The sequence below is a fragment of the Sorex araneus genome, chromosome 9, assembly GCF_027595985.1.
Source record: "Sorex araneus isolate mSorAra2 chromosome 9, mSorAra2.pri, whole genome shotgun sequence".
Classification (NCBI taxonomy): domain Eukaryota; kingdom Metazoa; phylum Chordata; class Mammalia; order Eulipotyphla; family Soricidae; genus Sorex; species Sorex araneus.
The window spans coordinates 22,696,936-22,721,348 of record NC_073310.1 but is presented as its reverse complement, the minus strand read 5'-3'; the positions used below and the strand labels follow the sequence as shown (position 1 = coordinate 22,721,348).

The 24,413-nt window shown below is 45.1% G+C and overlaps 2 gene segments (V, D, J or C); both read right to left on the bottom strand.

The window, feature by feature from the left end:
• Positions 1-669: 669 nt before the first annotated feature.
• On the bottom strand, positions 670-1,198 carry LOC101546693 (immunoglobulin lambda variable 3-21-like). The segment is given in 2 exon segments: positions 670-977; positions 1,153-1,198. Coding segments are annotated over 2 exon segments (354 nt in total).
• An 8,973-nt stretch (positions 1,199-10,171) lies between these two features.
• Positions 10,172-14,495, bottom strand: LOC101546950 (immunoglobulin lambda variable 3-1-like). The segment is given in 5 exon segments: positions 10,172-10,219; positions 12,241-12,321; positions 12,889-12,897; positions 13,960-14,234; positions 14,450-14,495. Coding segments are annotated over 5 exon segments (459 nt in total).
• Positions 14,496-24,413: the final 9,918 nt, after the last annotated feature.

The window sequence follows — 24,413 nt, the reverse complement described above, 5'->3', positions numbered from 1 at the left end:
GTTTTTTTTACCTTTAAAATTTTATTTGATTTTTATCACAATACTTGATTACATTCCCTGTTCCAACACCAATCTACCGCCATTACTGTCTGAGGTTACTAAGAGTCAGAGACTGTCCTGCTGGTGTCTGAATTCCCCTCATACCCCTGGGATGAGGAAGTGAAGATACTACATCGGAAGGGGCTGCAGCTGCCCCACATGCAGCTGGAGGGACTCTGGACCAGCAGGTGTTGACAAACGTTGAAGAACTCAAAACATCGAATTGATGAAGTCAGGACATCTAGGATTTAAATATTTTTTTGTTTGTTTTTTTAGCTTTGGGCCCCACTTGACTATGCTCAGGACTTACTCCTATTCTACATTCAGGGATCCCTCATGGCAGGGCTCAGGGGACCATACCGGAAAATGGGGATCAAACTATGCCTGCTGCATGCAAGGCAAGGGCCTTACCCACTGAATTATTGCTCTAGTCCTTGAGGGTTTTGTGCTTTTGAAGGATAAATGAAGAATCAGGAACATAGAGAACCAGCTCTAGTTAGAGATCACAATCAGAGCAGGGCGGTGGGGTTGCCTTAGAATCAGGCCTCAGCTACTGAGCACAGTGAGGGTGAGCACCAGGCCAGAGCAGGAGGTTCTTGCCCCACTTCCCCAGTGTCTGTGCCACTGTGCTCACTGATAGCTGCCCCCACTGCCACCCTCTACTGTACAGTAATAGTCGGCCTCATCCTCAGTGCGCACACCCGTAATGGTCAGGGTGGCCATGTCCCCTGACTTGGATCCAGAGAAGCGGTCAGGGATCCCTGAGGGCCGGTTGTTATTATAGTAGATGACCAGCACAGGGGCCTGGCTTGACTTTTGCTGGTACCAGTGAACAGCATAGCTTCCAATGTTGTTTCCACTACAGGTCATCTTGGCCTCCCCTCCTGGGTTCACAGAAAATGAGGGTGGCTGATTCACCCCATTGGAAGATACAGAACCTGCAAGAGAGAAGGAGAGGTCAGGTAAGGAGGAAACTCAGTTCTGCCAAGACCCCCATCTTCATAACCTGAAGTAATTCTGTGGGACATCACACTCCTCCCCCACCCTTCCTCCCCCCACCCTCTATCAGTGTGATGGCATCCTACACCAGTGCTCTGAGCCTGGTCACATCACCTGTGCAGTGAGCCAGGAGGCCCAGGAGGAGCGGGGTCCAGGACATGGTGAGGGGCTGGGATCCTGGCAGCTGAGGCTGAACTCCTCCTGGTCCCCTCTTATCCCCTCAGGGAGAGAGCTGCTGGCTATGCAAATCAGCCAGGCTCAGGGCTGCTGCCTGGGGTCTGTGGCTGCAGAAAGGTACCAGACCCAAGGGACACAGGGAGGGTTGAACTTGCCCTCCAGTCCCCACCTGCCTCCTAGTGGCTCCCCCTAACATAAGAAGGCTCTGAATAGGCTGCGACTTTGCTGTGTGGTTTGGGACTTTGACAGATCATATTCTTAGAACAAGTAACTGAGTAAAGCAATGCAATTTGACTGAAAATAAGAATTTCTCACTAAAATGTATTTACATTTTTCTACAGTTCAAGGGAATGTATTAAATTGAAAAGAAAATTGCTTTTAAGTAATTTTTTCCAAGATAAGGATAAAGGGGGCTGGAGCACAGCTGGTAGGACATTTGCCTTGCACATAGCCAACCAGGGTTCGATTCCTCGGAGAGCCCAGCAAGCTACCGAGAGTATCTAGCCCACACGGCAGAGCCTGGCAAGATACTTGTGGTGTATTCGATATGTCAAAAACAGTAACAACAAGTTTCACAATGGAGACTTTACTGGTGCCCGCTCAAGCAAATCGATGAGCAAGGGGTTGACAATGCCAGTGCCAGTGAAAGATAAAGCACTGTTGAAGTTACTAAAAGCAAAGTGGAATGAAGAAAATGCTGACTAAACTAGATAGAAAATATTCTTCTGACTGGCTCATATTATTTCAGATCCATCAAATCAGGGAGGAGTGTTATCACAGGCAAGGACTCTGTGGACAGAGCATGTTTGAGCTGAACTGAACTATGTGGGGCCTAAAATGTCTAAATCTCTTTCTGAGAAACCAGAAAAAAATCTACATGATGCCGATTAGAGAGAAATATAGGTTGAGTTCGCGCATCAGTGTCAAAGTCAAAATGCCAGAAACACCCATGCCTTGTCCTTTAGGCTGGTGTCTAAATATCATGTGTATGGACACTCCCATCCCACAGCTAATTAGACCATGCCCTGACCACTCTATCTCCAGAGGTTGTTCCAAGCTGTTTGCTGCCCTCTGGTGGTCAGTCTTTGCTGGCAGCCAGAAGGAATGAACCTTTCCTCTGTATGGACACTGGGCTTGTTAGGCTCAATAGCCTAGAGAGATGAGGGTATGACTGTTAGGGCTGGAACGAGCCATCAAAATGAGCCCACGTAGACTGTACCGCACAATGGGCAGGAACATAGGGACCCATGAAAATGGGTGAGATTTCTCGTGTGTCCTGACTGGTTTGGATGAAGCTGAGCATTTTTCCCCTTCAAAATGCCTTCATTATGGACCAAACATGATGACCTCTCAGTGTCTGTGTTGCAAGCTATAATTCCCAAAAGTAGAGAGAGAATATGGGGAATATTGTCTGCCATAGAGGCAGGGGGAGGGTGGGAAAGGGGGGGGTATACCCGGGATATTGGTGGTGGGGACTGTGCACTGGTGGAGGGATGGGTGTTTGATCATTGTGAGATTGTAACCCAAACATGAAAGCTTGTAACTATCTCACGGTGATTCAATAAAATTAAAAAAATTTAAAGTCACTGTCACTGTCATCCCGTTGCTCATCAATTTGTTCGAACGGGCACCAGTAACGTCTCTCATTGAGAGACTTATTGTTACTGTTTTTGGCATATCCAATATGCACGGGTAGCTGCCGCGCGGGCTCCGTACTATTGGTAGCTTGCCAGGCTCTCCAAGAGGGGTGGAGGAATTGAACTCGGGTTGGCCGCATGAAAGGCGAATGCCCAACCATTGTGCTATTGCTCCAGCCCCCCAAAAACTTTTAAAAAAGAGAAAAATGCCTTCAGCAAATGATAAATTTATAAATTTCAGTATATTGGAAGGGGCAATTTTCCTTTTCTCACAGAAGCTTGACTGTTTTTTTTTTTTTTTTAAATTTTATTGAATCACCATGTGGAGGGTTACATAGTTCTCAGGATTATGTCGGTTATACAGTTCTCAAACACCCTTCACTTCACCAGTGCCCATCTTCCATCACCAACCCCCCCAGTATACCTGCCGCCCCCTCCCACCTCCCCAGTCCCAACCCTTGCACATGATATGTTTCACTTCGTTTACGCCTTATTTCGATTACATTCCATGTTTCAACACACAACTCACTACCGTTGTTGGGGTTTCCCCCAAAAAAGAAAAGCAGTCCTATTGCCAAGGAGGCATTTGATAGTTCTCCATTGCTAAGAATATAGAGATATTAAGTCCCGCTGTTTGTTACATAGTTTTTCTTTTTCCCCCTTGCCCCGCGCCACCGAGTTCACGCCTGTTTTAGTAATCGCCACGCTGCCTGACAAGGGAAAAAAAAACCGAAAAGGATGGTTATTTCCCGTCATCAGCAGGCGTGGGGCTCTGGCTTAGTTGATAGACTTGTAGAGTATCTGCAAGCAGTCTCTGGAACCGAAGGTCTTGCGCTGGTATCGGCTCCGGCTCGAGATTCCACCAGCGTCCCGCTGTTCCTTGTACATAATTTTTCCCCTTATATCCCATTCCCACGCCACCAGGTCTGTTTGCTTAATGGACATCACACTGTAGTTGATGACACACCGCGTTTCTTCCCGAGAAAGAAGAAAATTTCTTCTCAGCCGGCGTGGGGATATAGCTTAGTTCAGTCTAGTGAGATGGCTACCACTTTGATTGCCTTCAATATTTCAGCAACAGACTTACTATTAGGATCTCCCACAAAAGTCCGCCCCATTAGAAAGGAACCATTACATATTGCTCATACTAAGATGACAAAAACGGCCGCGCGGTTTTGGGTTTCTGTATAAAGTCCAGGGAAAGTACAACCAGAAATAACATCACTACAAACTTTTACCCTTTTATGGTGCTCATAAGATGGAGAAACCTAGAGAGAGGCTCGGCGTCTCCGTTTTGCGCTCAGGAAAACCGCGGCCCCTGCGCTGTGCTCAGGAGGGAGGAGTTGAGAGAGAGACAGGTTAAAAGAATTGGGGGATGCCCGGGTCCCACAGCTTCAGCACGCCGTGGGGTCTCTGGTCCCATGCCGGAATTAGTTCAGTGGGCTGCTTGGAGTCCGAGGGCGCTCCCTCGGGTCCCTCCATCATGCTCCTTCCACAGCCGGGTCCAAAAGGAAGCACACGTGGGGGAGGTGGGTTTAAGTATCTAACTGCGGTGGGCGGGGGTCGCCGCCCCCGCCCCCTGGGGACTCCCGCAAGCGCGCTCACGTCCTATTTTGGCTGGATCGGCGTCTCCGTTTTGCGCTCAGGAAAACCGCGGCCCCTGCGCTGTGCTCAGGAGGGAGGAGTTGAGAGAGAGACAGGTTAAAAGAATTGGGGGATGCCCGGGTCCCACAGCTTCAGCACGCCGTGGGGTCTCTGGTCCCATGCCGGAATTAGTTCAGTGGGCTGCTTGGAGTCCGAGGGCGCTCCCTCGGGCCCCTCCATCATGCTCCTTCCACAGCCGGGTCCAAAAGGACTGTTTTTTTTTTTTAATTTTTTTTTGTTTGTTTATGGGTCACACCTGGCGATGCACAGGGGTTACTGCTGGCTCTTCACTCAGGAATTACCCCTGGCGGTGCTCAGGGGAGCATATGGGACGCTGGGATGCTGGGATTAGAACCCGGGTCGGCAGGCCATGTGCAAGGCAAACGCCCTACCTGCTGTGCTATCCCTCCAGCCCTGCTTGACTGGTTTTTGACATGCAGATCTCAGGTGAGAGTCCAGCCAGATCTTTGACATGTAGATTCTGGGCTTGAGCCCAGCCCAGTCTTTCAGATGCAAATTTCAGATGCTTGTCTATGGGATGTAGATTCCAGGCTCTAGCCCAGAGGCCAAAATCTACTAGCCTTCAGACAAAAGGAAACAACACATGTTTTGCTGACTCAATGTTCATTCTGTAACTTCTTTTGATGACTTCACTGTGTTGCACCCCTTACCAAGATCAATGAAAGGAGGCCTTAGGACTCTCTCCCTTTTGTCACAGGATCTGAGTGAGTCCAGTGGCCCTCCATGAAATATAATAATTTCTCTCGCATTCCTTGTTTCAGTGCCTCTGACAGAATGAACGTTCACGCAACATATAACCATGCTTATTTGGTGTGAACTGTCCAGGTTGATGTGACGACTGCACATCTTTGGGGTGCTGGGCTCCTGGCATGTTTCCTCTTGGTGGTGCGGACTCAGGAGTCGCCTCAATGGTTTGTGATGGGGACAATAGACTGTGGTTATTAATAAGAGAATTAATCCTATTTTCACCCATAATCCTGGATCTGGAAACAGAATCACCTTGGTCTCAGCCTTAGAGCTCACTGTCACGTGGTATAGCCCCCAACCTGCCCTGTGACTTCTGCACAATCTTCCACCCCTTCCTGGGTCCCGGATTGAGGGAGCCCCTCCCAACCTCTCTCCAACCCAATACCTTGCAGACTGTACCGCACAATGGGCATCAGCATCCAGGTGTGAACACCGCTCCTTTATCCCCACCAATTTCAAGGGTCCTTGGGTCTTATATATTTTTCTCCAATTTGTCTATTTTAACCTTTTTATACAAATGAGTATGGGGTATTGAATGTATGAGGATCGGGCCCAGGACAGAACACAAGAATCTATTTAGCTTTCTTAAGACTCTTTTTACAGGATGCTGGGATTAGAACCCGGGTCGGCCACGTGCAAGGCAAATGCCCTCCCCGCTGTGCTATGGCTCCAGCCCAGAACCTATTGTTTAACTGCTGCCTGACCACTGTTGCCATAGTGCTTGCTTAACATTGAAACCTATATAAACTGCTTGTGATTTGGAGTCGGGGTCCTTGTCAAGACTCCACTGTGTTGGATGAGACTTAGACCCTAGCTCAAGCTAGCAATAAAGTTCCTTTGCTTTTGCATTATTGTGTGTGGACTGGTTCTCTCCGCAACTGGGGATGCCAAACTTGGGCACAACACTGTTCATTCCCAAAGAAAATGTATTACTGTGAGAACTCAGTGTTGGTCTCTGACCTGGGGAGATAATTTCAGAGGTCATTTACCAAGTCAGTCTCAGTGAGGAGAAATCCATATCAATTGGAATTTTTACTGACCAAAATCTCCTTGTCAGTAGACCCAAATTGAAGCTATTTGATTCCTGACAAAGCCACAATCTCATAAAGTACAATCATGAAACCCATTTCAAAGACAGAATTCTAGAATACAAGCATAAATGAATTGATATATTTACATACAGAAACCGATATACAGGAACCGACAGAGGTATCCAGGTATGCGGGACCCGTGACTGAGATCTCCAAGCTTGCTCGAATCGGGGCTGGGCCTTCTCTACCAAGATCCCCAGTTTTCCAGTAGGTTGGCAGTCACACCCACAGACTGACCCCCCCCCCCCCGACCATGCCATGTTATCTCATCAAAGGCCAATATCCAGAGACTATAAAACAAAGCTTCCGGAAGAGAGTGATGCAGAATTTCCTGCCCCCACCCCAGGCTGTCTTCACAGGGCCCACTCAGAGGGGGGCATGTTGAGTTTCCCTCCCCACCCAAGCAGAGCCCTGTCAGTAGAAAACCACCAGAACCCAGCCACAGCCATCCTCAAGGCCACAACCCACATGCTCGGATGAGCCTCACCCATGAAGGAACCAGCAGAGGAACCCAGGTATGTGGGACCTGTGGCTGAGATCTCCAAGCCTGCTCATATTGGGGCTGGGCCTCCTCCACCCAGATCCCCAGTTTTCCAGTAGCTTGGCAGTCACACCCATAGACTGCCCCCCCCCCCGCCCCGCCGTGTAATCTCATCAATGGCAAGATCCAGAGACTATAAAACAAAGCTCCTGGAAGAGAGCTATGCAGTTTTTCCTAATGTGGCCGTGCAACCTCTAATACTCTAGCTTACTGATGTACCTAAAGCGGTTGTATGTGTTTGGTCTTAACATACTTGCTTGTATTCACTTATATACAGGCTGGAGGCAAGATGGTGATAACACCACCCGAACCTCTCACACTCTCCCAAACCCGGCTTATCATCTCACCTTAGACAAGGAGCAGCTCAGCAGGCCAGGCATGGAACTCTACACGTGATCCCTGCTGGAACTCTATGCGTGATTCCTGATGGATACCACCAACTGTTTTGCAAGATTCGGACCACATTCTTGTGGTCAGTTACACAAAGGGAAAAGAGAATGTTCATCCTTAAAGGTCAAACCAGATTAAGGATGTGTAGGAGAGGGGGAAACTGCTGCTTCGTACTGCCCGGATAATGTATAACTAGGTGGGCACATGAGAGTATGCTGTACTTTCCCAAATTGATCGGACTCACAAGCTTAACTGACCCACATAACTCAAAATGGGGCCTTGGTTCTGCTTTCTGCTTGCAGGGCAGCATCCAGAGGCTCATCCTAATGACCTGGCTTAGCACCAACATGAGACAGGCTGGTACAGGGGTTGGTGCCATCCCTGCTGTGCAATACTTTCTTTATCTGTTCATCTGATCTTGGGCTTGGGATTGTTCCAGAATCTGGATATTCTGTATAGTGCTGAAGTAGAGACCGCTTTTCTGCACTCACCCTTCATGCCTCAGCTTCCCCTACTATGAAGTGTGAAAATGAGAATGCTTGTTGAGCTTTTGTGTGGTCATTAAAGTATTTACTGAATATTATTGCAATTGTTTGGATAGAGAGGGGAGCAAGATAGGTGGCCTGGAGAAAACAGTGTTTCTGTTTCTCTGCTCATTCTCCTCGGCCACAATGGGAAATGCCAAGATAGGTCAGGACAGGTAAAGGTTTCTCCTAGCCACTATGTGGAGACTCACATCCCACCAGCCCTACTATGTGACCACAAAGCTATGTCTGAAGTCCACTCATTCTGCACAGTATAAGAAATGGTCCCCTCCACTTGGATGCTCAGGGAGCCGTAGCCTCAGGCTAGAGTGACGAACTGATCTTTGCAGGAAAAGAAAAGTCTGAATCTCAGCACAGTGCCCCAGGAGCTCCATCTTTTCTCAAAGAAAAAAATTTCAGGAGCAGGCGAAAGAGCAAAGCAAAATAGTTTTATTTAAACATATTTACTTAAAAGGGCCAGAGAGATAGTACAAGAGGCTAAGATGCTTGCCTGGCATGCAATCAACCTGAGTTCAATCCTTGGCACCATATACAGTCCACAGGACCCTACCAGAAATGATCCCTGTGCGTAGAGCCAGGAGCAAGGCCTGATCGCCCCTGGGTGTGGCTCCCAAACAACATACACAGACACACACAAAATAAACTGATGGGGGGAAAGTAATTAAAAACAGGGAAGAGACCCATTTTGGCACCCAGAGACTTATAGAAATGCATCTAGACTGTGAGCTGAGTTACGACCCCATGCTGCCTGGGGAGGAGGAAGGATTTTCCCTCCCAATGCCTTCTTTCTACAGGGAAGATGGCAGAGGCAGCAGCAGCAGCGCCCACGTGGCGTCCGCCATTTTCTAGGACTCACAACCCAGAGGTACTAGCTTGTTGTGACGTGGAGCACAAGAGATCATGGGATGGGGGTGGTGTTACCGGCACATCCACAGCCCAGATGAGATCCGGAGCAGCTGCACTTGACACGGCCGGCCCCTCTGATCCTTAAAGACTATGATCCGGGAGGTCTACTAACCCATTTTGGCACGCAGAGACTTATAGAAATGCATCTAGACTATAAACTGAGCTAAAACAACAGAAATCCAAAAGCTCCTATAATCTTCATTCTCAGCAATGGAAAACAAACTATCAAATGATTCCTTTTCAGCAGGTTTGATTGTTGGGGAAAAATTCCAAATAATAATAGTCAGTTCTCTGTTGAAATATTGAATGTATCCAAAGTATAGAGAGAATAAAGTGAATATCATTGGCTACTCAGGTACGGGGGGTTGGGGGTCGGAGGGGGGTATATTGGGGTTCTTGGTGGGGGAACAGGTGCACTGGTGAAGGGATGGGGGTTTAATCATTATATGACTGAGACAAACATGAAAGCTTTGTAACTTTTGTCACAGTGATTAAATAAAATAAAAAACCAAAACAAAACAAGGAAGAATATGAGCTTGTCAAGAGAAAATGAACCCTAAGGAAAGGGACACAATCTAAGTTAGTTAGATGCAGTGACCCCAGAATGCCATGTCCCAAGTTCTCCAGGAAGCAGAGTTTGGTGCCTCTTTACACTGCTCAGCTTGGAGCTCTCTCTATAGAAAGGATTTATTGTCAGGGTTTGTCAAAATTGAGGACTTTGAGCCTCGGTGAACATTTTTCTTTGAGATTCTATCAGGTCCTGTGCCCGTGTTAAATTATCTTCTGAGGTTTTTCAGTCCTTCTGTCTCCTCCCCTCCCCTCCCTCCCTCTTCCCTTCCCCTCTTTTTCCTTTCCTTCCTTCCCTTCCTTTCCTCTCTCCTCCCCTCTCCTTCCCTCCCTGTCCCTTTTTACCCTCTCTATACAAATAAACAGAAATCAACAACAAAATTAACATCACAGGGTCTAGGCCTGGCTTCTGCTGGTACCAATTGACACCTACTAGAACATTTTTCCACCTGCAGATGATGTGGCCATCTGTCCCAAGTCAACTGAAACAGAGTGTGACTGAGTCAGCTCACCAGGGTCACAGAGCCTGCATGAGAGCCAATGAGAGTGAGATGGAAAATAAAAGACCCTATAATTGAAGGCCTCTACCTGCCTGACCAGAAGTGGTTATAGGGTCTGCGTGCCTATAGTAGGTGCCCTTCCCAGCAGCCTCCACTAGGTATCCGCCACACACCAGCCTGAAAAGCGGTTTGAGCCTCTGAACAAAAGAGAATGTGTCTCTCCTTTTCTCCTGGCAAGCTCAGCCTCATAGGGATACCCAGAGCAGTGAGCACAACAGGTGATTTCAGTCCCACACCCACGGGGTTCAGGGGCTTTCTGACCCACAGGTGATGTTCTGCTGAGCTCAGAGGCGGAGACAGGTTTGCTTCAGAAGCTCTGAACTAGGTTGAACACTTGTGCAATGTCCCAGGAAGCCTAGGAAAAAGAAGGGTGGAGTTGATGATGCAGGAACCTGATCCTGTTTCCTGACACCAGACTTCCGGGTTTCCATCCAGGCCTCCCTCACCCAACTGCTGGAGAGAGCTCTCCAGATATGCAGATCAGCCAGGGCTCAGACCAGCTGCCGGAGTAAATCTGTGGTCCAGAAAGGGCTGAATCTTATCCCCAGAGACACACAAAAAGCTGGGAGACTATTTCCTCAGTTCAGGTTTAGTTCATCTTCTGGGGCAAAATTTGACAGGCATCTCCTCTCATTTTGTCTATTTCATTTTGGAACCACACCCACTGGTGCTCTGGGCTTGCTCCTGGCTCGGTACTCAGGGATCACTCCTGGTAGAGTTTGGAGGAACTTATGTGCTGCTGGGATCAAACTCCAGTCACCCACATGCCACAGTACTGTCTCGGGCCCTCTCCTCTCAGTCTGTGTCCACACTTCCATCCCATACAACACTGGACACTGAGTGCTCAGAGTTTAATCTATTTTTCTGAACACACTCAACAAATGAAGAAGTTAGGTCTTACAAGGATCAACTACCTTTGCCAAATTTGAATTTAATTCCTCCCCTGACAAATGCAAAGGGAGGAACAGAGCACAGAGCATTGAGGGGCTGATTTTTTTTTTTTACTTCTGAGTGGAGATTTTGGTACTTATAGGCCCCTTGCCCAAGTATCTTAATGGGTCCAGGCCTATTCGCAATACAGTAAATACAGTATCGGCAGAAATTTCTTTATGTATGCCATATTTTCATGATCCATCCATTTGTTATTGGGTATTTTGATTGTTTCCATATCTTAGTTACTATGTCAAGCACTGCAATGAAAAATTAGGTGTTCCTATATCTTTTCAAATTAATGTTTTTGTATTTGGGGGGTTGGTGCCAAAAAGTGGAGCTGCTACATCACATGAAGTTCTGTTCTTACCTTTTTGAGAAGATTTCATTCTTTGTCCCATTGAGGTTGACAACATTTCATTTTAATCACATTTCTGTCAACGTTGGGTATTTCCCAACTTTTTGGTCTATGCCATTTTTACTGGTGTGAGATGGTATCGTATTGTCACTTTGTTCTATATTTCCCTGATAATAAAGACAATGAGCACTTTTCAGATAAGCAATAAGAAGAAACAGGAAAAAGGATTTTTGAGGAAGGGAAGCCTTTCTTTACTTTTATTTTCTTTTGTGTTTTGCAAAACACAGGTGATCTATTTATCACTTTTCAAACCAACAGAAAAAGCAAGAGTTCTGCAGAACAGTTGATGAAAGAGTTATTAGTTTCAACATCTGCTCTACTCCTTTGGGACAATACAGAAAGATCTTCATTTCTAAGAACAAATTTGCAAATGATGGTAAGTTTATGATTAATGAGAAAATAACTGTCCAGTTTCAAATGTAGAGGGGACTAGAGAAATAGTACAGCATATAGGGTGCTTGCATGGCAATTGGCAGACACTGGTTCGATTGCTGGAATCCCATATGGTCCACAGGCACAGCCAATAGCAATCCCTGTTGGGGGCTGGAGTGATAGTCCAGAGGGTAGGGCATTTGCCTTGCACGCAGCAAACCCAGGTTCGATTCCCAGCATCCCATATGGTCCCCTGAGCACCGCCAGGAGTAATTCCCGAGTGCATGAGCCAGGAATAAGCCCTGAGCATTGTCAGGTGTGACCCAAAAAACAGAACAAAACAAAAAGTAATCCCTGAACACAGCTGGGTATGACTCCCATCTCCCCCACCAAAACAAAAGCGTTTCATTTGTACAAAGAAAAAGGAAGCTCTGTGACAATGCATCACATTGGGTCACAATGTCAGGCTCTTCTCGGCTACAATGTGAAACACCTTCACATAGGGACCCGGAGATAGTACAGCAGGTAGGAAACTTATCCTGCACGTTGGCAATCTAGGCATAGAAGTACTTGAAAAGATGAATTAACTCATTTTACCATCGCAGCACCAGAGCCCTATCAGACTGTTTTTGTCCAACATTATCTCAGGGTCTCACCCACACTCGGACTCCTATCGTCTCCCCACCATTCTGATCACATTCACATTCTGCAACAGGATCTAATAATCTAAGAACGGGCTGCGCAACAGAGATCATGAGGGCAGTGAGTCAGGAGTGGGGTGGCAATGAAGAGAGAGGGGAAGGACTCTGATAAAATGGTGGAAGGATAGGGGCATTCTGGTTCCCAGTGGAGTGGTGGAATGTTCTATGTATGGAACCCTACCATTGACAGCACAGAAAAATGTCTGATCATATTGTATAAAATAAAATAACATACCTCCAAAAAACATCTCATGCCACGGAGACTGGCAAACATCAAAAGCACAAGGTCACCCAGTGGTGTCTAAGAGGTGAAGAGAGGGGCTGGAGCAATGGCACAGCGGGTAGGGCATTTGCCTTGCACTTGGCCGAACCAGGTTCAATTCCCAGCATCCCATATGGTCCCCTGAGCACCACCAGGGGTAATTCCTGAGTGCAGAGCCAAGAACAAAACCTGTGCATAGCCGGGTGTGACCCAAAAAGCAAACAAACAAACAAAAAGAGGTGGAGCGAAAGGGACTCACATCACTGCTGCTGGGATGTGTCACTCCGCCAGCTGTTTTAGAAAGCAATTGGGGTATTCCTCAAAAAACTGGTAATTGAGCTTCCATATGACTCAGAAGTACCACTCCTAGGAATATAACCAGGAGAATATCCTGCTGAGTAATGTGAGTCAGAGGGAGAGGGACAGACATAGATTGATTGAATTTATTTGCAGGATTTAAAAAAAAAAGAGTATGAGAATACTACCCAAACACAATAATAGTGAGGGTCAGGGGGACTGATCTACAGTAGGAAACTTGCCTCAAAGAGATTGTAATTAAAATAATGAAGGAACCACTAGGACAGGATAGTTGGAAATGATCCCTCTAGTCAAATTGAATGCCTCTAGTCAAATGATCCCTCTAGTCAAATTGCAGTCAAACCTGCAGGAGGTAAAGAATAAGCATGATAACCCTTCAGTAATGGTACTGCAAAACAGTGGAGAGAGAAAGAGAGAGAAAAAGAGAGAGATAAAGGGAGATAGGAAGAGAGAGATGGAATGAGGCATAAGAGGGTCAAGGGCAGCCAATTGTCAGCCAGCTGAGCTGCTGGCTCAGTGCAGGGGCCTGAGAAAGAGTGTTGCTCTGGCCTGGCAGCTCCAGGGATTCCCGGGCCACAGTGGGAATATTGGAGGCCTCCAGGGCCACGAGGACAGCTGCTTGGAGGCCTCCAGGGCTGCTCAGGCAATGCATGTGATGCTGGGAAAGTAGGTCAGGCTCTAGTCATGCCTGGCATGTGCCTGAACCACTGTGCTCAAGTTCACCTATTGCTTTTTTTTTTTTTTTCAGCAACTGAGGTGTTCCCAGTCTACCTGGGGCTGTTTCAGTCAGGGCACTCCAGCTATTAGTAGTTCAGCTTTTCATTTCGATCATTCTGCTAAAATAGAGTTTTGTAGTTATTCTACCTGTGCTGTGTCTCCCCCACACTCATCCCTGGTGACTCCTGTGTGGAGCCTCACTGCAGGGCTGGAAGGTGAGGGCACCCTTAATCTCCCACCTGGGATCATGCCAGAGCAGCTCCTTGCTGGTTCTACAGGGATCCTGGCCTGAGGAGAGTGTGACACAGATGGGCAGAGGTTTGTGTCTCACTTCCCCATCTGTCCGTGTCACTGTGAGCACTGTTACCATCCCACACCTGACAGTAATAGTCGGCCTCGTCTTCAGTGCGCACACCCGTAATGGTCAGGGTGGCCGTGCCCCCAGAGTTGGAGCCAGAGAAGCGGTCAGGGATCCCGGAGGGCCGGTACTTATTCTGGTAGATGACCAGCACAGGGGCCTGGCCTGGCTTCTGCTGGTACCATTGAACATATTTGCTTCCAATGTTGCTTTCCCTACAGGTCATCTTGGCCTCCCCTCCCGGGCTCACAGAGACGGAGGGCGGCTGATTCAGCTCATAGGAAGCTACAGAACCTGCAAGTGAGAATGAGAGGTCAGGCAAGGAGGAAATTCAGTTCTGCTGAGACCCCATCTTCATAACCTGCAGTAATTCTGTAGTACCCCTACCCCACCCCCACCCTCCATCAGGGTGATGGCATCCTATACCAGTGTCCTGCTGAGCTCAGACTCTGGGCTAAGATGGCCCCAGAGCACCGGGCCTGGGGCTGCTGTGAGCCTGGTCACATCACCTGTGCAGTGAGCCAGGAGGCCCAGGAGGAGCGGGGTCCAGGCCATGGTGAGGGGCTGGGATCCTGGCACCTGAGGCTGAACTCGTCCTGGTGCCCTCTTATCCCCTCAGGGAGAGAGCTGCTGGCTATGCAAATCAGCCAGGCTCAGGGCTGCTGCCTGGGGTCTGTGGCTCCAGAAAAGGGAGAGCCCTGACTCAAGGGACACAGGATGGCGTGAGGCTGACCCTGCGATCCCTACCTGCTGCTTAGTGGCTCCTCTGAAAATTTGAGCCTCTCTATAGGTTATGGGGATTTTGTATATCTGGTGGTGTTTTGGGTAGCACTGTAGCACTGTCGTTCGATTTTCTTGAGTGGACACCAGTAACATATCCATTGTGAGACTTGTTACTGTTTTTGGCTCTGTCGTGCAAGTGGGATACTCTTGGTAGCTTGCCAGGCTCTCTGAGAGGGATGGAGGAATCAAACCCTGGTCGGTCGCATGCAAGGCAAACACCCTACCAGCTGTGTTATTGTTTTGAGTATTGATAGATTATGTTTTCATAATAAATATCTCAGTGTATGTTAGGGATTATTGGTTTAAGTGAACAGAATTTGTCTTTAAAATGCTTTACAATTGTTTCCTAAATTATGGGGTATTCATAAAATAATAAAAATCATCTTGTATTTACTTGATTTAAATAAAGAATGAGGATCCTTGGTGTTTATAGATACTGAAGAATATTAAAATATTAAACATATTAGAGAGCAGAAATTTTTCTCTGGGCAAATATATTTCAGATTTGGTGGCCAGAGAGAAAATACTGTGGGAAGGGCTCTTGCCTTGCACATGCCTGTCCAGGTTTGATTCTTGTCACCATATCTGATCCCTGGACATCATCAGGAGCCATCTATGAGTGGAAAAAAAGTAAGAATGAAATAAGAAAGAGAGAAAGAAAGAAAGAAAGAAAGAAAGAAAGAAAGAAAGAAAGAAAGAAAGAAAGAAAGAAAGAAAGAAAGAAAGAAAGAAAGAGAGAAAGAAAGAAGAAGAAAAGAGAGGAAGAAAGTTAATCGAAAGTAAATAAAAAAGAATATGCTCATCAGTGTCAGGTGAAAGGAAAATACATACCTTTTCCTTAGGTCTGAGGTTGGTTACTAAACACCAGCTCTCTGCACATTCCCAATCTTTTGGAGTTAGACCCCCTGTCGCCCTGACCCATCACAGCTCCTTTGGACTTTCATGAATTTCTACTGACCCCTGGTGGTCATTCTATGCAGGAAAAGTCCTAGCAGGAAGTCAGGGCAGATTGAGATCACAGGGCTCAGGGGCTGAGTCACTATCTCTTGGGAGCATCCAGGGAGGGGAAGGAGTGAGCATTTTCTCTGTGGATCCTGGGTCTCATAGGCACAGTTTGCAAGGAAACAGAAAATATGAATAAGACAATTTGAATTGAATTGGCATATTGATTAGCTGACCCATTGCTCCGGCCCCAGGATAAGGATTTTTCCTACAATGGTCAGGCCAGTGAATTTGAACAGTTACCACATTTGGAGCTGAAGCTTTCTAATTTGCATTTATATATAATAGACATAAAGATATTCTCACATAGTAGATGAATAATCGTGCAAATGCACATTTCCCACAAACCAAGTTTCCCTCCTGCACACTCCCTCCACCTTGCCTCCAAAGCCTGTTCTATGCCAGACACATTCTCTCTCTCTTTGTCTCTCTCTTTCTCTTTTTCTCTCTCTCTCTGTGTCTCTCTCTCTCTCACTCATTTTTCTTTTAGGCACTGTGGCTTGCAATACTCTTACTGAGAGAATAACATGTGTATCACTTTATCTTCTTTCAGCACTCAGCTTTTGTTCAGAGTGATCATTTCCAACTATCATTGTCAAAGTGTTCTCTTGTCTGTCCTAACTTCACTCCCCTCCCTTTTTGTGAAATGCTTCCTTCCATGAGTCATTCCTCCTAGCCCGTGTTTCTATGTCTTAGGGTATTATTCCCATGCTATGATGTTGTTTTTGGCTTCTTATATCCCCAAATGATTGCCATCATTGTATGTTTATCTTTTCCCCATTATTTCATTATCTCAGCATGATACTCTCCATGACTAACCATGTAGAATCAAATTTTATTACTTCATTTTTCGTAACAGCTATGTAGTGTTCCATTGTGTAGATGCACCCAAGTTTCTTTTTAAATTTTTTAAATTTAATTTTGTTTTTTTTTGTTTTTTTAATATTTAAAATTTATTTATTTATTTTTAATGAAACACCGTGAGATACAGTTACAGACTTAAAAACTTTTGTGCTTAGGTTTCAGTTATACAATGATTGAGTACCCATCCCTCCACCAGTGACCATTCTCCACCACCAGTGTTCCCAGTGTCCCTCCCCCCACTCACCGCCACCTCTGTGGCAGGGCATTCCCTTTTACTCTCTCTCTCTCTCCTTTAGGGTATTGTGGTCTGCAATGCAGGTATTCAGTGGCCATTATATTTGGGTTATAGTCTACTTTTTTAAATTTTAATTTTTTTATTTATTTTTTTAATAAGAAATTTATTTTATTGAATCACCATGTCACCATGTGGAAAATAACAATGCTTTCAGGCCTAAGTCTTAGTCATACAATTCTGAAACAACTATCCCTTCACCAGTGCCCATATCCCACCACCAAAAAAAACCCACAGTACACCTCCCATCCTGCCCACACCCGCACCCCTCCCCCACCTTGTAACTGATAAATTTCACTTTACTTTCTATTTACTTGGGTTACATTCAATATTTCAACACAAACCTCACCATTATTGTTAGGAGCACCCTACTAAAGTCAGACCTGTTGTGAAGAGAAATGAGGTTTTGGATTTCTGTACTTTAACAACTAAGTCCAGGGAGATTTCTTCCGGATATTGGATCACTGCAAGCTTTTAAACCCATCTGTGGTCCGATGCGCTGAAGATAGAAGCTAACCACCCACAAATACGGAAAATCAAATCAAACACCTGGAAATTAAACAATTCCATGTTGAACAATGAGTGGGTCAAGAAGGAAATCAAGGAAGAAATCAAAAGATACTTAGAAACAAATGAGAATGAAGACACGAGCTACCAAAACCTATGGGACGCCGCTAAAGCCGTGTTAAGGGGAAAATTTATAGCTCTCCAAGCATTCCTCAGGAAGGAAGAAAGGACCCACATAGATAGCTTGACTTCACGACTCAAGACCCTAGAAAAGGACCAGAGAAAGGACCCCAAACCAGACCGAAGGAAAGAAATAATAAAAATTAGAGCAGAAATTAATGACATCGAAACCAAAAAAACAATCCAAAAGATCAATGAAACAAAGAGTTGGTTCTTTGAGAAAATAAATAAGATTGATAAACCGCTAGCAAGTCTCACAAAGAAAGAAAGAGAGAAAACTCTAATAAATCGAATCAGAAATGAAAAGGGGGACATCATAACAGAAACCAGTGAGATTCAAAAGATCATTAGAGACTACTTTGAAAGTCTTTACGCCACAAAAAAGGAGAACCTAAAAGAAATGGATGGATTCCTTGATTCCTATAATCTCCCAACACTGAAGAAAGAAGACCTGGAATACCTGAATAGACCCATCAATGTTAAGGAAATTGAAACGGTAATCAAAAACCTCCCCAAAAACAAAAGCCCAGGCCCAGATGGTTTCACTGGCGAATTCTTCCAAACATTTAAAGAAGACCTATTGCCTGTTTTCCTCAAACTTTTCCAGGAAATTGAAAAAACGGGAACTCTCCCAAACAGTTTCTATGAAGCACATATCTCCCTAATACCAAAAGCAAACAAAGACACCACTAAGAAAGAAAATTACAGACCAATTTCCCTGATGAACACCGATGCGAAGATCCTCAACAAAATACTAGCAAATAGGATCCAAAAACTCATCAAAAAGATCATACATCACGACCAAGTGGGATTCATCCCAGGGATGCAAGGATGGTTTAACATTTGGAAATCAATCAACATAATCCAGCATATCAACAAAAGTAAAGATAAAAACCATATGATCATATCAATAGATGCAGAGAAAGCATTTGACAAGATCCAACATCCTTTCATGATGAAAACCCTCGCCAAAATGGGGTTTGGAGGAACTTTCCTCAAGATAGTCGAAGCCATCTATCACAAGCCTACGGCAAGCATTATCCTCAACGGGGAAAAACTAAGGGCCTTTCCTCTGAGATCGGGCACAAGACAAGGATGCCCACTCTCACCACTCCTCTTCAATATAGTACTGGAAGTACTTGCGATAGCTATTAGACAAGAAAAAGAGATTAAGGGCATCCAGATAGGAAGGGAAGAAATCAAACTCTCACTATTTGCAGACGACATGATACTATATCTAGAGAAGCCTAAAACCTCTACTAAGAAACTCTTAGAAACAATAGACTTATACAGTAAAGTTGCAGGCTACAAAATCAATACCCAAAAATCCATGGCCTTCATATATGCAAACAATGAGGCAGAGGAAAGGGATATGAAAAAAGCAATCCCATTCACAATCGTGCCCCAGAAAATCAGGTACCTCGGAATCAGCTTAACCAAGGAAGTAAAAGACCTTTACAAAGAAAACTACATAACGCTACTCCATGAAATCAAAGAGGACATGAGGAAATGGAAACATATACCCTGCTCGTGGATAGGGAGAATCAATGTTGTCAAAATGGCAATACTCCCTAAAGCATTATACAGATTCAATGCGATCCCTATAAGTATACCCATGACATTCTTCAAAGAAATGGATCAAGCAATCCTAAAATTCATATGGAATAACAAACGTCCAAGGATAGCTAAAACAATTCTTGGGAAAAAGATGATGGGAGGCATCACCATCCCCAACCTCAAACTTTACTACAAAGCAGTAACAATTAAAACAGCATGGTACTGGAACAAAGGCAGAGCCGTAGACCAATGGAACAGGGTGGAATATCCCTACACACAACCCCAAATGTATGACCATCTAATCTTTGATAAGGGAGCAAGAGATGTGAAGTGGAGCAAGGAAAGCCTCTTTAACAAATGGTGCTGGCACAACTGGACAACCACATGCAAAAAAATGGGTTTAGACCTTGACCTGACACCATGCACAAAAGTCAGATCAAAATGGATTAAAGACCTCAACATTAGACCACAAACCATAAGGTACATTGAAGACAAGGTCGGCGAAACCCTCCACGATATTGAAGATAAAGGTATCTTCAAAGGTGACACAGAACTAAGCAATCTAGTAAAAACAGAGATCAACAAATGGGACTACATTAAACTAAAAAGCTTCTGCACCGCAAGAGATACAGTGACCAGAATCCAAAGACTATCCACAGAATGGGAAAGGATATTTACACAATACCCATCAGATAAGGGGTTGATATCAATGGTATATAAAGCACTGGTTGAACTCTACAAGAAGAAAACATCCAACCCCATCAAAAAATGGGGCGAAGAAATGAACAGAAACTTTACCAAGGAAGAAATACGAATGGCCAAAAGGCACATGAAAAAGTGCTCTGCATCACTAATCATCAGAGAGATGCAGATCAAAACAACTTTGAGATACCACCTCACACCACAGAGACTAGCACACATCCAAAAGAACAAAAGCAACCGCTGTTGGAGAGGATGTGGGGAGAAAGGGACCCTTCTTCACTGCTGGTGGGAATGCCGACTGGTTCAGCCCTTCTGGAAAACAATTTGGACGACTCTCAAAAAATTAGATATTGAATTCCCATTTGACCCAGCAATACCACTGCTGGGAATATATCCCAGAGAGGCAAAAAAGTACAATCGAAACAACATCTGCACATGTATGTTCATCGCAGCACTGTTTACAATAGCCAGAATCTGGAAAAAACCCGAATGCCCCAGAACGGATGACTGGTTGAGGAAACTTTGGTACATCTATACAATGGAATACTATGCAGCTGTTAGAAAAAAGGAGGTCAAAAATTTTGTAGTCAAGTGGATGGGCATGAAAAGTTTCATGCTGAGTGAAATGAGTCAGAAAGAGAGAGACAGACATAGAAAGATTGCACTCATCTATGGTATATAGAATAACAGAGTGGGAGACTAACACCCAAGAACTGTAGAAATAAGTACCAGGAGGTTGACTCCATGGCTTCGAGGCTGGCCTCACGTTCCGGGGAAAGGTCAACTCAGAGAAGCGATCACCAACTACATTGTAGTCCAAGGCCATGTGGGGGAAGGGAGTTGCGGGCTGAATGAGGGCTAGAGACTGAGCACAGCGGCCACTCAACACCTTTATTGCAAACCACAACAGCTAATTAGAGAGAGAAAACAGAAGGGAATGCCTTGCCACAGTGGCAGGGTGGGGTGGGGGGGAGATGGGTTTGGGGAGGGTGGGAGGGACACTGGGTTTACCGGTGGTGGAGAATGGGCACTGGTGAAGGGATGGGTTCCCAAACTTTGTATGAGGGAAGTATGAGCACAAAAGTGTATAAATCTGTAACTGTACCCTCACGGTGATTCTCTAATTAAAAATAAATAAATTTAAAAAAAAAAAAGAAAAAAAAACCCATCTGTGGTCGTCATAATATGGCGGTCCCCACGCCCTTCATCCCCGGAAAGGAAGAGGCAGAGTGAGAAATACCTTTCCCCTCCTAGGCGGGCATGGGGTTGCGGCTTAGTTCTCAGGCTGGAGACATTCTGCAAGGAGCTGCCCACATCGAAAGTGGTTTAGCTGGGTCTGGATTCACACTCGTGCAGCTCGGAGAGGCCGCACACGCATGTGGCCCCCGTGATCACATCTCGGCCTAAATTTAATTTTGTTTTTATAAAGTTGTTCACAATAATTGATTACATTCAATATTGCAACACCAATCCCATGACCATTACACATTCTACCACCATATTTCAAATTATTCCACCTTGATCCCCAAACAGAACATAAGCAGAATCTCTTGACCCTGCCCCAGGCTATCTTCATCAGGGCACCTCGGAGGGGGGCGGGTTGAGTCTCCCTCCCTGCCCCAAGCAGAACCCCAACAGCCAAAACCTCCAGAAACCAATCGCCGGCATGCTTAAGGCCACTCTCCACATGCTTGGATGACCTCCCCAAAGAATGGATGAGCCTTACTCAAGATGAAATGAACCTCACTGGAGAGTAGAACAGTCGGAAAACCCAGGTATGCGGGAACCCGTGACTGAGATCTCCAAGCCCACTCAGATTGGGACTGGGCCTCCTCTTCCCAAATCCCCAGTTTTTCAATATCTTGGCAGTGACACCCACAAGCCACCCCCAGTGCCATGTAATCTCATTAATGGCTAAGACTCAGAGACTAAGAACTAAAGAAGCTCCCAGAAGAGAGCACCGCAGAATTTCCGGAGGCCTCAAATAAGAAAGGCCTCTTTTATTTTCCCGTTTTTAATTCCCTTTAGTTTATCATTATTTTTATTAAAGTTCATTTATTTTATTATTATTATTTTTTATTTTATTGAATCACCATGAGATATAGTGACAGGCTTTCATGTTTGGGTTACAATCACACAATGATCAAACACCCGTCCCTCCACCAGTGCACATTCCCCACCACCAATATCCCCAGTATAACCCAACCTTGCCCACCCTTCCACTGCCTCCATGGCTGACAATATTCCCCATACTCTCTCTCTACTTTTGGGCATTATGGTTTGCAATGCAGATACTGAGATGATATCATACTTACTCCTTTATCTAATTTCAGCACACATCTCCCATCTGACTGATTCCTCCAAGACTCATTTTCTTAGTGATCCCTTCTCATTTCCAGCTGTCTTCTCCCCCACCTCACCCCACCCCCAGACGATCATGAGGCAGGCTCCAACTATGGAGTAATCTTACTGACCCTTGTATCTACTGTTCTTGGGTGTCAGTCTTATGATATTTTATATCCACAAATGAGTGCAGTACTTCTATATTTGTCCCTCTGTTTCTGACTCATTTCACTTAGCATGATACTCTCCATCTACTTATAAGCAAATTTTATGATTTCATCTCTCCTACCAGCTGCATAGTATTTCATTGTGCAGATGTACCAAAGTTTCTTTAACCAGTCATCTGTTCTCGGGCACTTGGGTTGTTTCCAGGTTTTGGCTATTGTGAACAGTGCTGCAATGAACATATAAGTACAGATGTCATTTCTACTGTGCTTTGTGCATATTTTGCACCCTCGAGATAAATTCCCAGAAGTGGTATTGCGGGATCATATGGAAATTCAATTTCTAGCTTTTGAAGGATGTCCATGTTGTTTTCCCAAAAGGCTGGACTAGTTGGCATTCCCACCAACAGTGAGAGAGTGTCCCATTTCTCCCACATCCATGCCAGCACTAGTTGCTTTTGTTCTTTTGAATGTATGCCAGTCTCTGTGGTCAAAAATGATATTTCATTGTTGTTTTGATTTGCATCTCCCTGATGAGTAGCAATGTGGAACATTTTTTCATGTGTCTTTTGGCCATTTGTATTTCTTTTTTGAGGAAGCTTCTGTTCATTTCTTCTCCCCATTTTTTTAAATGGGGTTTGAGGTTTTTTTCTTGTATAATTCTACTAGTGTCTTGTATATCTGGATATTAATTCTTTATCAGATAGGTATTCGAATAAGGCCTCTTATACTCTACCTCACTCGCTTATCAAAAGTATCACACATTTGTTTGGTTTCTAACATACTTGCTTGTATTCGTTTATATTCGGGCTTAAATTATTCCCAAATGAAATACAACAACCCTCACACATTTACCTCTTAGTATGGTGGGAAGGTGCTCAGTAGTGGGATTGGTGTTTGAATATTATCTGTAATGAACTTGTGAAATACTTTTATGAAAATAAAATGTATATAACATTTCTTAAAAAGCAGAACACAATAATTTCCTTTGTCTTGCTTATTGTGAAAAATCCTCTAAAGATGATCCAAAAGAGTTTCCCTAGAAGAAAGTGTTTAAGATTGTTTTATCACCCTGGAGCCATTAAGCCCTTGTAGAGAGTATGGGATGTCCAGAATTTCTAACATTTTCAATAGGATGATACAGAAAGAGTTACATTTTTAACTGGGTGGTGACTTTGGGGTCCAGAGGAATCTCCTCGGCATGTTGCTCTCTTCATCTTCTGGGGTTTATTTGTGAGTCTCTGGATCATGGCAGTAAATGACATAAAATGGAGCAAGAGACAATTTGTGGGTTTGACTGCCAGCTACGGGAAATGCAGGCATATGTAGGGAGATCATCTATTCCCAACTGCAGGGGAGCATGGACAAGTCACAATTCCTGCATACCAGGGTTTTTCAGCAGATTGACTCCTGGATGAACCTTGTGGATCCAGTGGGCCTCGATCATGGAGGTGATTGAGTTCTGGAGGTTTTCTGCAGCCATGGCTTTTTTTTGGGGGTGGGTGGTGGAAATCACCAGACTCCCTCCAATTGCCCCACATGAGACAACCTGGCGCAGGTGCTGGTGGCATCTCTACTGTACAACAGTTTCTTTATCCATTCGTCTGATCTTGGGCATGGGGTTGTTTCCAAATTCTGGCTATTCTGGATGGTGCTGGAGAGCAGATCACTTTTCTGCACTCATCCCTCAAGCCTCAGCTTTCCCTTCTGTAAAGTGTGAACATGAGAATTCTTGTTGAGCTTCTGTGCAGTGATTAAAGTATTTACTGAATATTATTGCAGGTGCCTTGGGTGGAGTGGGGAGCAGAAAAGGAAGCCTAGAGAAAATAATGTTTCTGCCCCTCAGCTCAACCTTCTTTGGCCACCCCAGGAAATGCCTAGATGGGTCAGAACAGGTAAAGACTTCTCCTAGCAACTATGTGGCATGGATGCTCACATCCCACCGATCCCACTATGTGACCATCAAGCTATGCCTTAACTCCACTCATTCTGCACAACATGGGAATTGGTTCCTACCACTTGAGTGCTCAGACAGGAGTGATAAATTGATCTTTGCATGAAAAGCAAAGTCTGAGTCTC